This window comes from Papaver somniferum, chromosome 9 (assembly GCF_003573695.1).
Source record: "Papaver somniferum cultivar HN1 chromosome 9, ASM357369v1, whole genome shotgun sequence".
Lineage (NCBI taxonomy): Eukaryota > Viridiplantae > Streptophyta > Magnoliopsida > Ranunculales > Papaveraceae > Papaver > Papaver somniferum.
Window position 1 is genome coordinate 37,674,713 of NC_039366.1, and position 13,182 is coordinate 37,687,894.

A 13,182-nucleotide genomic window follows, 5' to 3' on the forward strand; every position below is an offset into this window, starting at 1 on the left:
TGGAATTGTCCTCCAACTACGAAACCTTCATCTTTGTTGTCTCCCACGACAAATCTTCATCAACGTATCCAGTGACGCAATTTTCATCGGTGTTTTTTTAAAAAAGGAAGCTTCATCACTAGTTACAAGAAATTTGAACAAATTGTTAAAGTATGAGGGCATCCAACTCTAAACCAATTGGCTGGACAATAAATGGGGTGAAGCGGAGTAAAGGTGCAGTCAATCAAATGACTCGACACAAATAGGCTGCTCTGATACCATGTTAAAGTCTGAGGGGGTATCCAACTCAAAACCAGTTGGCAATGAGTGGAGAGGCCCAAAAGATTATCAACCGCAGGATCTTAGATTGCCTAGACAATGTGGGACTATAATCTCAACACAAATCACTCCTATTTTGAGAACACGTCAAACTAAATGGTTGGGTTCTAATTCCGAAAAAAACCCATTCTTCTTCTGATTTAATCGGATCTTACTCATACTTGTATTTGTCTTAGTATGGTACTCTTGGATTTCTAGTATTGTACTTTTATGGTATGTTCTTCTTACTTTATATTCTTTTACTATCGATCTTAAACTTACTTTAGGCTAAAGCCAGACCCAGACCTCTACCCAAATCCAACCAGTTGGACTAGCCCCACTGCTAGACCAACCCCGCCAAATCCCTCTATACAACTAATTTAAATACAAACCTCTATTACAGTGGGGATCGAACCCCTGACTTCCTCCTTACTGTGCTCCTCGACCCGCTTAAACTCATTGTATACCATCAATTTAATTTTTAAAGTCATGTTGCCCAAACAAAACAAAAAGTTACTACTCCCATTTGCCAGCTGCCACTACCGGAAGATGGTAAAATTCTTATTTCCACTCCAATATGCGAATTTGTGTGTGTTGAATTTACTGGGAATTTAATAGTTAAAATTATGATTAATTACTGATTTTTGTATAATTTTATACCACACACCCAGGACTGTCAAGAATATTAACTTTCCAGTCCATTTTTCTCAGAGCCGTCTTCTTTATTTCTTTCTTTCTCAGAGCCGTCTTCTTTATTTCTCCCAAATATGGAAAAAAAAAATTCTTAAGGGTTTCTTCTTCACCAACTAAACATACTGCTGCTGCTTCTTGGGGCTACTATAATGGACTCAAAATCTGGTAAGATTCTTCAAAAAATCTAAGTTTTGACAAGCATTTTGAGTACCAAAGTATCCAATGAAAACCCACTTTTTTTTTTTGTATAATCTCTTCTCTATATGATTCATGTAATCTCTGATGATTCTCAGTCCCCATTATTTTTTTGGTATAAAACCCCCATTTTCATGAAAACCCATCTTCTTGTTTCATCGTTTGGTTCCATTCTAGTGCAATATTTTGATTTTCTTCTTGTTTGATTTTTGTTGATTGATTTCTTCTCATATGATTTTTGTAGAAATTGGTGTGAAAATGGTGAGGAATAAGAAAGCCTGTGCAGCTTGTAAGTACCATAGGAAAAAATGTTCACCAGAATGTCCCTTAGCTCCATATTTTCCTTCAGATACAGGGGGAGAAGATTTCCAGCATGTTGTTAAAGTTTTTGGTGCAAGCAATTTCACAAAGCTGCTTCTCAAATCAGCTGGTGCGGAACAACGTTCAGCGGCTGAGACCATGATAATGGAGGCAAGGGCTAGAAGATCTGATCCTGTTCATGGGTTGGGAGGGATTGCAAAGGCCCTTTCAAAGAAATTGAATGATCTTGCTTCTCAACTTGCTTTTGTCAATCAGCAAAACCAATTTCATCGTCACCGCAGTGGAGTGATGCAGCAAGAACACTGGAAAGTTGAATCGAATGAAGCTTCTCCGTCGCCACTAAGGGCAGCAGTACCATTTTCTTCCCTGCAAGAATGTGGCAGTAGTAGTTTTACAGTAAGTTTATCACTTCCTCATATATGTGCTATGTCAATTACAAGACATTTTTCTCCAGTTGTTAGTGTTTGACAAGATTGATTTTCTCTATTTGTCTTTGGTTGTAGCAAAATGATCAATTCTCGCCGTATTTCCGAACTGCACAAGTTTATTATGATGCCACAAAGCCTTCTGGTAGTTCAATATCTGCTAATCTGGGAGACACTTCTATGGCCAAAGTGAAGCACCATAACAAGGAGTCTGATGGGTTGTGGGAGAATTCTGATCACTTTAGAGCGGGAGTTGTGTTCAAGCAGTCGAAAGATGCTGAAGGCTTGACTAAGACTTCGGATCAGGAATACAAGGGCATCGTACGAAACTATGAAGACTATGTGAATCTCAGTCAGGAAAAGAAGAACAATGTCAAGTGCTCCATGGATGTTGAGGAACCAGATCTGAAGAACTGCATATATTACAATGAATGGACTGCAAAGTTCAATCAGGATGGAGAGGAGGCTGCTGCGGAGTACTCCCATCATCTCAAAGAAGAACCAGAGGTATGTAGTCTTAACTACATGAATTCTTATTGCAATAATGTCATATCTTGTTGGATGAAATGTCCTAGGCTACTAATATTCTGTGATACCATCATATACATCTGCATTTCAACTCTAAATGTGACTGAATACAATGAGCACATAAGCAACTTAGATGGCATTACTTTGCAGTTGTGGCATCAACTTTTGTTGATGAGAATAGCTTGGTACCATCCTAACTAGTTTGCTGTGTTTTTTAGTGCAGTGTTGATTCAACTGCAAAGGGAGGCGAGTAATTTTGGTGAATGAAGAACAGATAAATATGGAGAGCTTTTACTGGTGCCAATGTCAGTGGAATAATAGATGTCAGATGGTTGTTTGTAAAGCAAAAGAGTTCAGAAAGTATATCAAGCAGTATAACATAACTTAACATAGGAGCAAATTTTGATTTCCTCAAAACTTAGATAGTTCATGAAACTTCATTTCTACTTGTTTTGCAATTTCTTCTATAAGTTATGCGACTTTGAGAGAAATTTTGGAATGTATGTTTATGTGCAAATTTTGTCAATCTTACAGGCGTTTTGATAACCGTATTATGCATATGGTCATTCATGAATTCTACTTTGAAATAGCAATTTTGGAACCTGTGCTTTTTCGCCTTTTGTTGTTGCTGTTGTTGCAGACTATTGAAAGTTATCATGCTTATACCGACTAACTGTTATCGACTACTCTTTGGCCAAAGTCCTGCAATGTCTACTAAACAATTGAGTAGCATAATAGTCTAAACATCTGACGTTACGCACGGTTCTCCATAAGCCCTAAACTATTTGGTGTGTCTCAATAGGCTCATCAGTACTGAGGTCGCTTATGCCAATTCTCCAGAACCGCATCTGTTCAGTCCAAAAACTACCACACTAGCCAGTTTTGGTGCCAGTTTCAGCATCATCTTGCATCCCCACTAGCCTACTGCCTGTCCAGCCTTTGACTACCCCTACACTAACTAATACAGATGCTGCTGCTGGGATTCGAACTTGAGACCTTCCCTCCTCTAAAGTCTTGTATTTTTTACCTGTTCCCATCGGAAACCCAACAAATTCGGCCACGTGGAATTATTATAACTTCCGTGTAGCTTTCAAACTAATCACTGGAGAGAAGTTACAGTAAGATTCAAATTCCTACATATATGTACTCCAGAGTCCTGACTGAGTCCAGAGTGACTCCTCCTCATTCCCCATAAAAACACTTTTTATTTACTTGAAAATCCAACTTCAACTGATCAATTCAAATTGTGTATTTGCTGATTTCGATAGATCTGATCAATCAATAATGGCGATCTCTTCATCTTCTTCGATTCCTAGTCGTCAACTGTTCATCAATGGTGAATGGAGACAACCATTACACAAAAAAAGAATCCCCATCGTCAATCCATCTACTGAGAAGATTATTGGTATGATTTCTTCTGTTTTTCAATTTTTTAATTCAACGGATTGTTATTTTGTATTTCCTTTAATATTAATTTGAAGAGATTTTGATTTTTGTGAATATTAATTGGTGCAATCTAGTGATAAATTTTTTGTTTTGTATTGATTGAAACTGCGAATTTGAATGTTAGTTGAGGAATTTGGGTATTCTGTTCTGTTGTTGTTGCAGGTGATATACCAGCAGGAACAGCTGAAGATGTAGAGCTTGCTGTTGATGCTGCTCGAAAGGCTTTATCCAGGAATAAAGGGAAAGATTGGCCAAAGGCTACTGGAGCTTTTCGCGCTAAGTATTTACGAGCTATTGCAGCTAAGGTATTTGTGATTAATTCTCTAATTATTCATGTCAATTTTCCATTACTTCTGGGGTTTAACAAGTTGAGACTTAGAAAGATGATATGATCTTAGTTATTAGAGTCCATCCACCTAATCTAGTGAAGACAAAAACAAAAATCTGATGTTCTTGGTCACAAGTTGGAAGTCGTTTGTTACTAGATTGGTTTTTGGGCGACTGACTGACAGATTTTAACAGTAATTAAGCTCGTTTCTGGAGCTGGTTATTGACTCCAAAGTGTTTTAGCTGCTGCAGTAATAGTGTATCTATGTTTGTGTGAAAAATCTTACCTTCTTTTGGGTGTGCTGAAGCTTTTGTTTTTAACTCTCTTTGCAGGTACTTGAAAGAAAATCTGAGTTGGCTAGGCTAGAAGCCCTCGATTGTGGAAAACCATTGGATGAAGCAGCATGGGACATGGTATGATAACAATGCACCTTTTCGAAAGAATCTAGAGGTTTAGTCTATCATGGATATTTGCCTCACCTTTTTTTTTAATTTCAATCCAGGATGATGTTGCTGGATGTTTTGAGTATTATGCAGATCTCGCTGAAGGCTTAGATGCAAAGAAAAAGGTTCCTGTTAACGTCCCAATGGAGACATTTAAGAGTTATGTTCGCAAAGAACCCATTGGAGTCGTTGGTCTCATTACTCCATGGTATATATGATTCTACCTGAATTTTTGTGAACTCCTGGTTATCTTGTTGTATTACAACTGTATTTGTGTGCATACCCATCATATCAATCCAATATATAAGATAAGAGAATCATGTCTGTGAAACTTGTTTTGACGTTAATGTTGGATTATTCTTTATTGAAGGAATTACCCTCTTTTGATGGCTATCTGGAAGGTGGCTCCAGCCCTGGCTGCTGGATGTGCAGCTATACTAAAGCCTTCTGAGTTAACATCCATGTAATACTTCTCTTTCCTTCTTATTTATTTTTATGTTTCTTTTCCGTTTTTGTCTGTGTGGGTGTTCGTGAATTTTTTTACTTGTCCTGACTAGCTCATCGCATCTTCATTTTTTAGAACTTGCTTAGAGTTGGGTGATATCTGTAGAGAAGTTGGTCTACCTCCTGGTGTACTCAACATTGTAACTGGATTAGGTCCAGAAGCTGGTGCTCCTTTAGCAGCTCATCCTCATGTCGACAAGGTACATATATATATATATATCTTAGTCATGTAACTTTAAACTGTTTAAATTTTTGAGTAATTCTTCTTTTACAACTATCGCCATTTGTACTGTCTAATTCTTCTGATTTTTACCAGATTTCATTTACTGGAAGTACTGCAACAGGAAGCAGAATAATGACAGCTGCATCTCAACTCGTCAAGGTATAAAAACTTGTTTGTTTCTTCTTTTTTTTTCCTCAAATTTTCCATGTTCCTGTCTGTTTTATTCCATAGTAAGGACCCTGATTTAGAGACATTGTAGATAAGATAAAACGTAAGCTCCACATGCCGACAGAGAAACTCATCAGTAATTATTATTTCATTCTTTTGATATCAATCCTTCCTCTCACTGATGTATTTGATTGATCTACAGCCCGTTACTTTGGAACTCGGTGGAAAAAGTCCAATAGTTATATTTGAGGATACAGACCTTGACAAAGGTTAATATCTTATTTACAACTTTATTTTGCTTGAATAATATCCGAATATCTGCACAATATTTACCGACACGTAAAATTGTATGGAATAGCTTTTGGTGTCTTGAGTTATGTCGTAACACTTGAAGTTACTTGAGTTATGTCATAACACTTGAAGCTGAATCATAACATTACAGTGTTCCCTTTTGTGTGGATATTAATGTTTCTGTTGCTTGTGTTTTCATTCTAAAACAGCTGCCGAGTGGACTATGTTTGGTTGTTTCTGGACAAATGGTCAAATGTGCAGTGCAACATCTCGACTTATTGTACATGTTAGTAGCAATACTGAAACCTTTGCCTCTGCTTTGCAAGGCTACATTTCATGCCATGTGGCCTTTCTTCCTTCCATTTAGCTTTTTTATATTGATCCTGAAATAAGAAAGAAGTATTTATTTTATATTTCAGGAAAATATTGCGGAGAAATTTCTTGAGAGACTCGTTAGCTGGGTTAAAAAAGTCAAGGTCTCAGATCCTATGGAAGAAGGTTGCAGGCTTGGCCCTGTTGTTAGTGGAGGACAGGTACCAACATTGTCTAACTAGGACTATTTCTCGCTTTTCCGAGCATAGAATTTAGAATATCTTGTAGCACTCATGTAGTACTCACTGGTACTTAATTAGGCCTGACTTTACTATTCCACATTCTTTTAGTTTTCAAGTTTCAAAGTGCCACGAAGTTTAGGCTGAATATAATTTGAGTGTTTTACATGGACTAGTGGGGTTTATGTTTTGTCATTTTGGTTAGAACTTAGAAGTGTCAACTGCTAGGTAACTGATAAGTTTGTGATAGTCCTCTGGTTTTATTCAAGCTTCTGAGTTATTTTTTAAAAATGGAGTATATTACCAGAAATAACCCAGCTTCTATGCTTTTTATTAACAGTATGAGAAGATAATGAAGTTCATATCAGTCGCTAAGAGTGAAGGTGCAACGATTCTCTGTGGAGGAAGGCGTCCACAGGTAATTTAAATGTTACCCATACATTACATTGTGTTTCAGTACTGTTATTCTTTATTCATAATCCAAGTATGTTACTCACAAATGAATGGCATTGCAGCACTTAAAAAAAGGATTCTTTATTGAGCCAACCATCATAACAAATGTTAATACATCCATGCAAATTTGGAGAGAGGAAGTCTTTGGACCTGTTTTGTGTGTTAAAACATTCAAAACTGAAGAAGAAGCCGTTGAACTTGCAAATGACACTGAGTGAGTTTTTATTCTTCCGTTATATTATTTGATTTTAAGGGTTAAAAGTGAGCTGATTGAAATATGGGGTATGGGTCATTGACAGGTACGGTTTGGCTGCTGCTGTGATTTCGGATGATCTAGAAAGGTGTGAACGCATGACACAGGTATAAACATTATGAACTTTTTAGTGAACTTCAAATACCTTGTTTTAACAATGATTGCTGCCAGTACTGTCCTTTTTTCAATTCGGATGTGGTTTTGAAATTTGTATACAAAATCTTGTTTTCTTATCTAGGCTTTTCAAGCTGGAATTGTATGGGTGAATTGTTCACAACCTTGCTTTTGCCAACTTCCTTGGGGAGGCATTAAACGTAGTGGATTTGGACGGGATTTAGGTGAATGGTAAGAAATTCAAACTTTTAGTGAGAAATTTGATTAAACTGCAAACATGTATCACGAGACTCTAATGTATCTTCTTATAATGTTATGCTACAGGGGACTCGAAAACTTTTTGAGTGTGAAGCAAGTTACTCAGTACATCTCAACTGAGCCATGGGGTTGGTATCAATCTCCTTCAACGAAGCCACTTTCAAAGCTCTAAATTTTTTCTGAATAGTCAGGGAGGGGGAAACTTGTTCATCTTTTTTGAACGGCAAATAGAATACAGAGCAAATTTGATAGTCTTAGAACATGGATAAAGAGGAGTGGCCAGTATATGAAACTTTGTTTTTACTTTTCACAGCATTTTCTTCAATTAGGCTATTAGCTGTTTCTCACAATAGACCTTTTTTATAGCTGTCAACTAATTTTGGCTTAAGTCCTGTAATGTCAAGAATAAACAACTGAGAAGCATTATAAGATATCTGCCGTAATTGACAGTTTTCTGCAATCCATTTTATCAAACTCAACTCTTCAACTTTATAACCATTTTCATCAGATTGGTACAGCATACAAAAAAGATTATTCTGTAAAACAGGCAACTGACAAAAAAGAGAACCTGACAGATAGATTGATCCATTAATTCCATATGGTACAAAATGTAGACAAGCTAAAATTGGGAAACAATGAGAAGAAAAATGAAGACCTAACATAAACAATGAGAAGAAAAATGAAGACCTAACATAGTAACTGACATAGTGGTACAAGTGACTGCTGTCGTTCTACGCATCCCACCCATCTTTCCGACTATCGAAATCCCATTTCCAATTATCGATGCTCCCGTATATCTCAGTAAACTTGGCAATGCAGTCACTTCTTATGTTCTCATGCACTTGTGTATTCCCACTAATTGCTACTCCTGAGAATTTCGACATATCAACGACCCATGAAGGTTTGACATACTCAACTGCCTGCGAGGAAGAACTTGAATTGGCGTATAAGAAATTCAGAAGAACATCCTCACAGTTAAAGAACTTGTCTACGATTTCCCTCCCTTCCTTGGCTTCGTCACCCCAATAAGTCTCAAATGCCTTTGTACGATCAATAAATGCTGCTCCGGTCAATATCATGTTATACCCTTTGCGCTTACGTGCGAACCTCTCATTTCTGTACCTCAATGGGCTCCCAGCAACGAGTCTAGGATAAAATCCAACTATTCTATTTGGGTGTTCACGCCACACTCTAAAACCTCGTTCAATATCATCACATGACATCATGATATCATCGTCGAGCTCAAGAACAGCCTTGGTTGTTATCATTGGATCCACCCTGAAACGATTGTTCAGTGAATTCTGTTTCTCTACTCTAATCCTAACTGGCACTACCGAATCAAAGTCACCCAAGTCCGGTGGATTACCTTTGTTCCACACCACTACAATCTCCTTCACTGACGGACACCTTGAGTAATGCTTCACACACATTTTCAAATTCCAAAGCCTGGCTTCATAAGTCATTGTTAGTAATGTAAACTGCGAATACTGATCCTTCCACAAATAAGGTTCTTCTGCACCATTTCCGCCATAAATATATCCAACTCCTGTGCACATTAATACAACACCTAGTACAAAAATCAACACGAGAACTAATTTTCCGATACAGGTACTAGGTTTAACCCAACCTCGCACGAACGAACTTCCCATGTTCATGCGAGTATAAAACCATCTCATTTTGGAAGAAAACAGATTTGGATAATCCTCCCATCTCAAGAATGCGTCATTTCTCTTAGATGTAGCATGAAAACATTGTGGTAAAATGCAATTCACAGGTCCCAGCAGTACTCCAACTAACACAAATAGAGCAAGCACAACTGAAACAGCTGTAGACCCCACAATGCATCTATGAACAGAATCACCCGCAAGAGCACGATCACCATCCATTACCCCTATCCACTCACCGGAGCCTAAATCTTGCACATCCAAATGATGATATCGAGCACCATTCCATGCATTTTTACCTTTCTTAGGTTCTTCTATACCTAGTGGCACTTCAACTTCTCGATATTCATCCTTAGTGAGAATCTCAACCTTAAAGGTACGAACTCGCTGCCCATGTATTTTGCCACAATCTTGAGCAACACGGTAAAGGTTTCCATTATACACAAATGGTCTGCCTCCATTACGCAGTACTCCGAAGCTTTTACCAGTGTTATAGATAGGGTTCTGTTTGTGAGGCTTCCAAGGACCAAGGGGTGAGCTACTATACCAGATTTCCTGTTGCACATTCTTCAAGAAGCCAAATCCACTGTAATATGAGCCGAATAGCCAATAGTTGCCGCCATAATTTATGATAACAGTATTCATAAAAGCCTTTTTCATGATAACTTTTTCTAGTGTCCATTTGAGAGGAAAATCAATTGCTTTATAGAGACGGAGTTCACCTTTGTCACTAGTTTCTGGAATCATGTATACCTGCCGGAGAAATTAACAAAAAACTGAGAGGAGAATAGCCGAGTAAAAAATTGAGACATGAAGGGGAAAAAAATAGAAATTCTCCCATTTGCTCCAACATTAACTTACTTCATCATTGTAGTTGAAAACATATGGATGCGAGAGATGATATCCCTCGTCTAAAGCAATACCCAACTGTTCCCATGTTACACCTTTATCAGTACTTTTTGCAACAGCAATGTCTCCTTGCAAAGTGATAGAGTTCTTTGTTTCATAGAACATATAAAGACTACCCCCCTGTATAATAACCAACAAAATTTGAGATCTACGGAAGGTTTCCAACATACACGAAAGGTTAGCAATATACAGTAAGGGGAAAACGTCAATTAAACAAAAAATGCGATACTTGACCAGGGATATTGCTAGACACATCATAGACATTGTGTGGTATTATGATCTCCAAATGTCTAAAGCATAATTCTTAACTTATTAAACAACGATACACCAGTCTTCTTTTAACAAACAAACGAAAACATGTTCAGCACAGTTCAGAAACTTAGGTGAAGTATCTAATTAAGGCAATTGTATCTTGGTACAACTAAGATGAACATAAAGTTCTCTAGAAGTCCTAAACTACTTCGAGTGTCTCAGGCTCAAAGTTCAGGTTTATTATGCCAATTTCAGAATCCCATCTCAGTCCCACAACTTCCACACTGGACAATTATACATTCTGACCATGATAATCCATCATACTCAATAGGAAAGAGTAATTCAAGCAGAACAACTTTACAATTAGGATCAATACGCAGCTGTCTAAACTTCCTACAGTACTACAAGTATCTCAAGCTTATCGAGGTAGAGGGTTTTTTGTGCTAATTTTAGGATCCCATCCGTTTAGTCACACAACTTTCATACACTCACCATTTCACCTAATTCTTATGGGATGACATAAACTAACATTATACATTCTCTAGCCATGACTATCTATTACACTCGGTAGATTGATCTACTTTATCAAATTTAATTCTTATCGTACGACACTCGATAGATTGATCTATGCTAGGATCTATGTTATCTAGTTCTTATCAGATGAACTGTTGAATTTGTGATCTTGCAACACCTTAAACTGCTTCTAAACATGAAATCCCTAATTCAAAATTTGAAATTAACACATACCTTGAGGAACAGAAAAGGCTCAGAAACAAAATTACTAGGGAACCCAGCATTTGAAACTGAAGCACAAGTAATCACAGGATTCGCTACAGGCCAGGCAGAACTCTCATCCTTCCATTCATTCCTCTGTCTCAACAAAATCAAAAATCAAATCACAACCCAGATCCAGAAATCATCAATCAAACAAAGGGTTGCATTCAAAATTTCAATCCTAATAAACAAACTAACAACTTACAGATTCAATTGGTTTGAGATTGAATGGAGAATCACCATAATACACACCAATAGACCAAGACCCTTCATTATCTTCTTGACAACCGACCGAAACCGGTGTTCTAGAATAAGGAGCGATAGCTAATCGAGCATAGATAGAAACAAGAAAAACAAAGAGAAGGAATGAAGTGAGAATGAAGAATGATGATTTAGAGAATGAAAATTGATTCAATCTCCATCTACACCAACACTTCATACTCACATCACAACAACTATTACTACTATGACTACTACTTGAACCTCCACGAACACCACTACTTGATCCCATTCAAAATCTCAATTTCATCTCCAAAATCCCTAAAAATCCCCCCACAAAAAACACACAGAGAGATTGGTAATCTTGAATCAGTGAATCAACTCAGTAAAAGAGGGAATGTGTCAAATATTTGAGGAGGAAATCAGAGAATCTAGGGGGCTTTGATTTTCCAGATGAAGATCGAAGACGTGGAAGAAAGAAAGAAAAAGGAGGTCTTTTGTCTTTTCAGTGTTTCTGTGTTCAAAGAAGAAGACGAGGAGAGAATTTTGAAAGTGCGGGCCTCGTCCACTGCGAGGTGCCACGTGAAAGTCAAGAAAAGATCACATTGGTGCATAGTGGGGCAGTCGGGCTGGCACATTATTTGTAGAGCTGGCTAGGGTGTGTATTATGATTTTCATCACATGCGGAGAATATATCGTTTGAGGGAGCCAAAATCCGGCAAGTCTTGTTGTTGTTTTTTTTTTATTGAGATTGAATTTCCCCTTGATTGCCTGATTATAAAGGAATTTAAATCTTAACAGAGTTTCCCTAGTTTCAGCTTGTAATTTAATGTTCATGTGTTGCCTCTCTTTTGCCCAGGTGAAAGCTAGATTTGCTCCTCCTGTTACTCCCCATTTTCCAGTGTGTCCTGGGTGATCCTCTGCTATCAATGTCGTTTCCTGCAGCATCCAAGATAGTGCAGAGAAATAAGTGAAGCTTTCAGGGCCTTGTATAGTACAAATTTTTATGATAAAACCAAACTCTCGTGGAGTAAATAGATTGAGATCATAGGGAACTGTACTGTTTTCCTCACTGTCAAACTCTTCATCACTAAGAGAAAAATGATTAAGACCATGAGCTGGTAGATTGTGAACTCTGTTATAGTCACACAAATGTTGCTTAATACTTAGAGATGTGTGTTTGGCATTTGGCTTGGTGTGATTGAAGACTAAGTCACCCTAGCCTTCCATATGTACTAACAAGTAGTAGCATATGTATGGTTTTTTCTTCAGAGGAGACTTCAGGAATAAACCAAGAGTTGAACAAATCCATGAAGTTTGTGGTATTATCAAACTTTTCATGAGATGTTCCAATAATTTCATGCCAAACATCATATAGGTTTGGAGAGCCATCAATCATATAGGTTTTCTGGCCTTGGGTTGTACGAAGCTTCCATACCGTTCTTTTTTTTTTTTTTTGATAATATATTCCTTTGTTTGTCAATCGAAAAATAAAATATGATATGGGTACCTTGCTTTATGAGAACGTTCAGGCTACCACTCAACGTTGTACACGGTAGGTCTTTTGCACCACTGGGGCTTAACTCGGTAACTAATTGCAATTTTGTGGGTTCCATGTAGCTGCATATTTCCTGACTACTACACCCAAGTAAGATTAAAGACTAAAAACTACTTAAACATACAAGATTCAACATAAACAAGATGTGAATAAAATGAAATGTAAAGATTGACACAATCATATAACGTGGTTCGGCCATGAAGACCTACATCCACAGAGAAGAAATGTTTTCTTATTGATTATAAGGTCTTACTCTTGAAAGTGTTACAGATGTCTTCTAGATTTCTTACTTTCTCTCTATCTAAGTCTCTATCA

The 13,182-nt window shown here is 37.5% G+C and overlaps 3 protein-coding genes across 4 annotated transcripts; 2 read left to right on the forward strand and 1 right to left on the reverse strand.

Annotated features, from left to right (window-relative positions):
- The first annotated feature begins 1,053 nt into the window (after window positions 1–1,053).
- Window positions 1,054–2,977, forward strand: LOC113307630 (LOB domain-containing protein 30-like). 2 transcript variants are annotated; one of them, XM_026556078.1, is made up of 4 exons: window positions 1,054–1,155; window positions 1,430–1,902; window positions 2,010–2,438; window positions 2,678–2,977. In XM_026556078.1, the coding sequence occupies exons 1-4, from the start codon at window positions 1,140–1,142 to the stop codon at window positions 2,711–2,713; spliced, it is 954 nt and encodes a 317-aa protein (XP_026411863.1). In that variant the 5' UTR covers window positions 1,054–1,139; the 3' UTR covers window positions 2,714–2,977. The 2 variants fall into 2 exon arrangements, with proteins under 2 accessions (XP_026411863.1, XP_026411864.1); XM_026556079.1 differs by having other exon boundaries at window positions 2,683–2,977.
- A 632-nt stretch (window positions 2,978–3,609) lies between these two features.
- On the forward strand, window positions 3,610–7,951 carry LOC113313674 (betaine aldehyde dehydrogenase 1, chloroplastic-like). Its single transcript, XM_026562468.1, has 15 exons — window positions 3,610–3,864; window positions 4,068–4,210; window positions 4,566–4,646; window positions 4,736–4,884; window positions 5,047–5,139; window positions 5,257–5,380; window positions 5,497–5,562; window positions 5,774–5,840; window positions 6,072–6,148; window positions 6,282–6,395; window positions 6,754–6,831; window positions 6,929–7,080; window positions 7,166–7,226; window positions 7,358–7,464; window positions 7,558–7,951. The coding sequence occupies exons 1-15, from the start codon at window positions 3,744–3,746 to the stop codon at window positions 7,661–7,663; spliced, it is 1,539 nt and encodes a 512-aa protein (XP_026418253.1). The 5' UTR covers window positions 3,610–3,743; the 3' UTR covers window positions 7,664–7,951.
- A 92-nt stretch (window positions 7,952–8,043) lies between these two features.
- Window positions 8,044–11,864, reverse strand: LOC113313672 (glycosyltransferase family protein 64 protein C5-like). The gene is made up of 4 exons (XM_026562467.1): window positions 11,296–11,864; window positions 11,064–11,186; window positions 10,017–10,184; window positions 8,044–9,908 (listed from the first exon to the last, which is right to left on the reverse strand). The coding sequence occupies exons 1-4, from the start codon at window positions 11,599–11,601 to the stop codon at window positions 8,223–8,225; spliced, it is 2,283 nt and encodes a 760-aa protein (XP_026418252.1). The 5' UTR covers window positions 11,602–11,864; the 3' UTR covers window positions 8,044–8,222.
- Window positions 11,865–13,182: the final 1,318 nt, after the last annotated feature.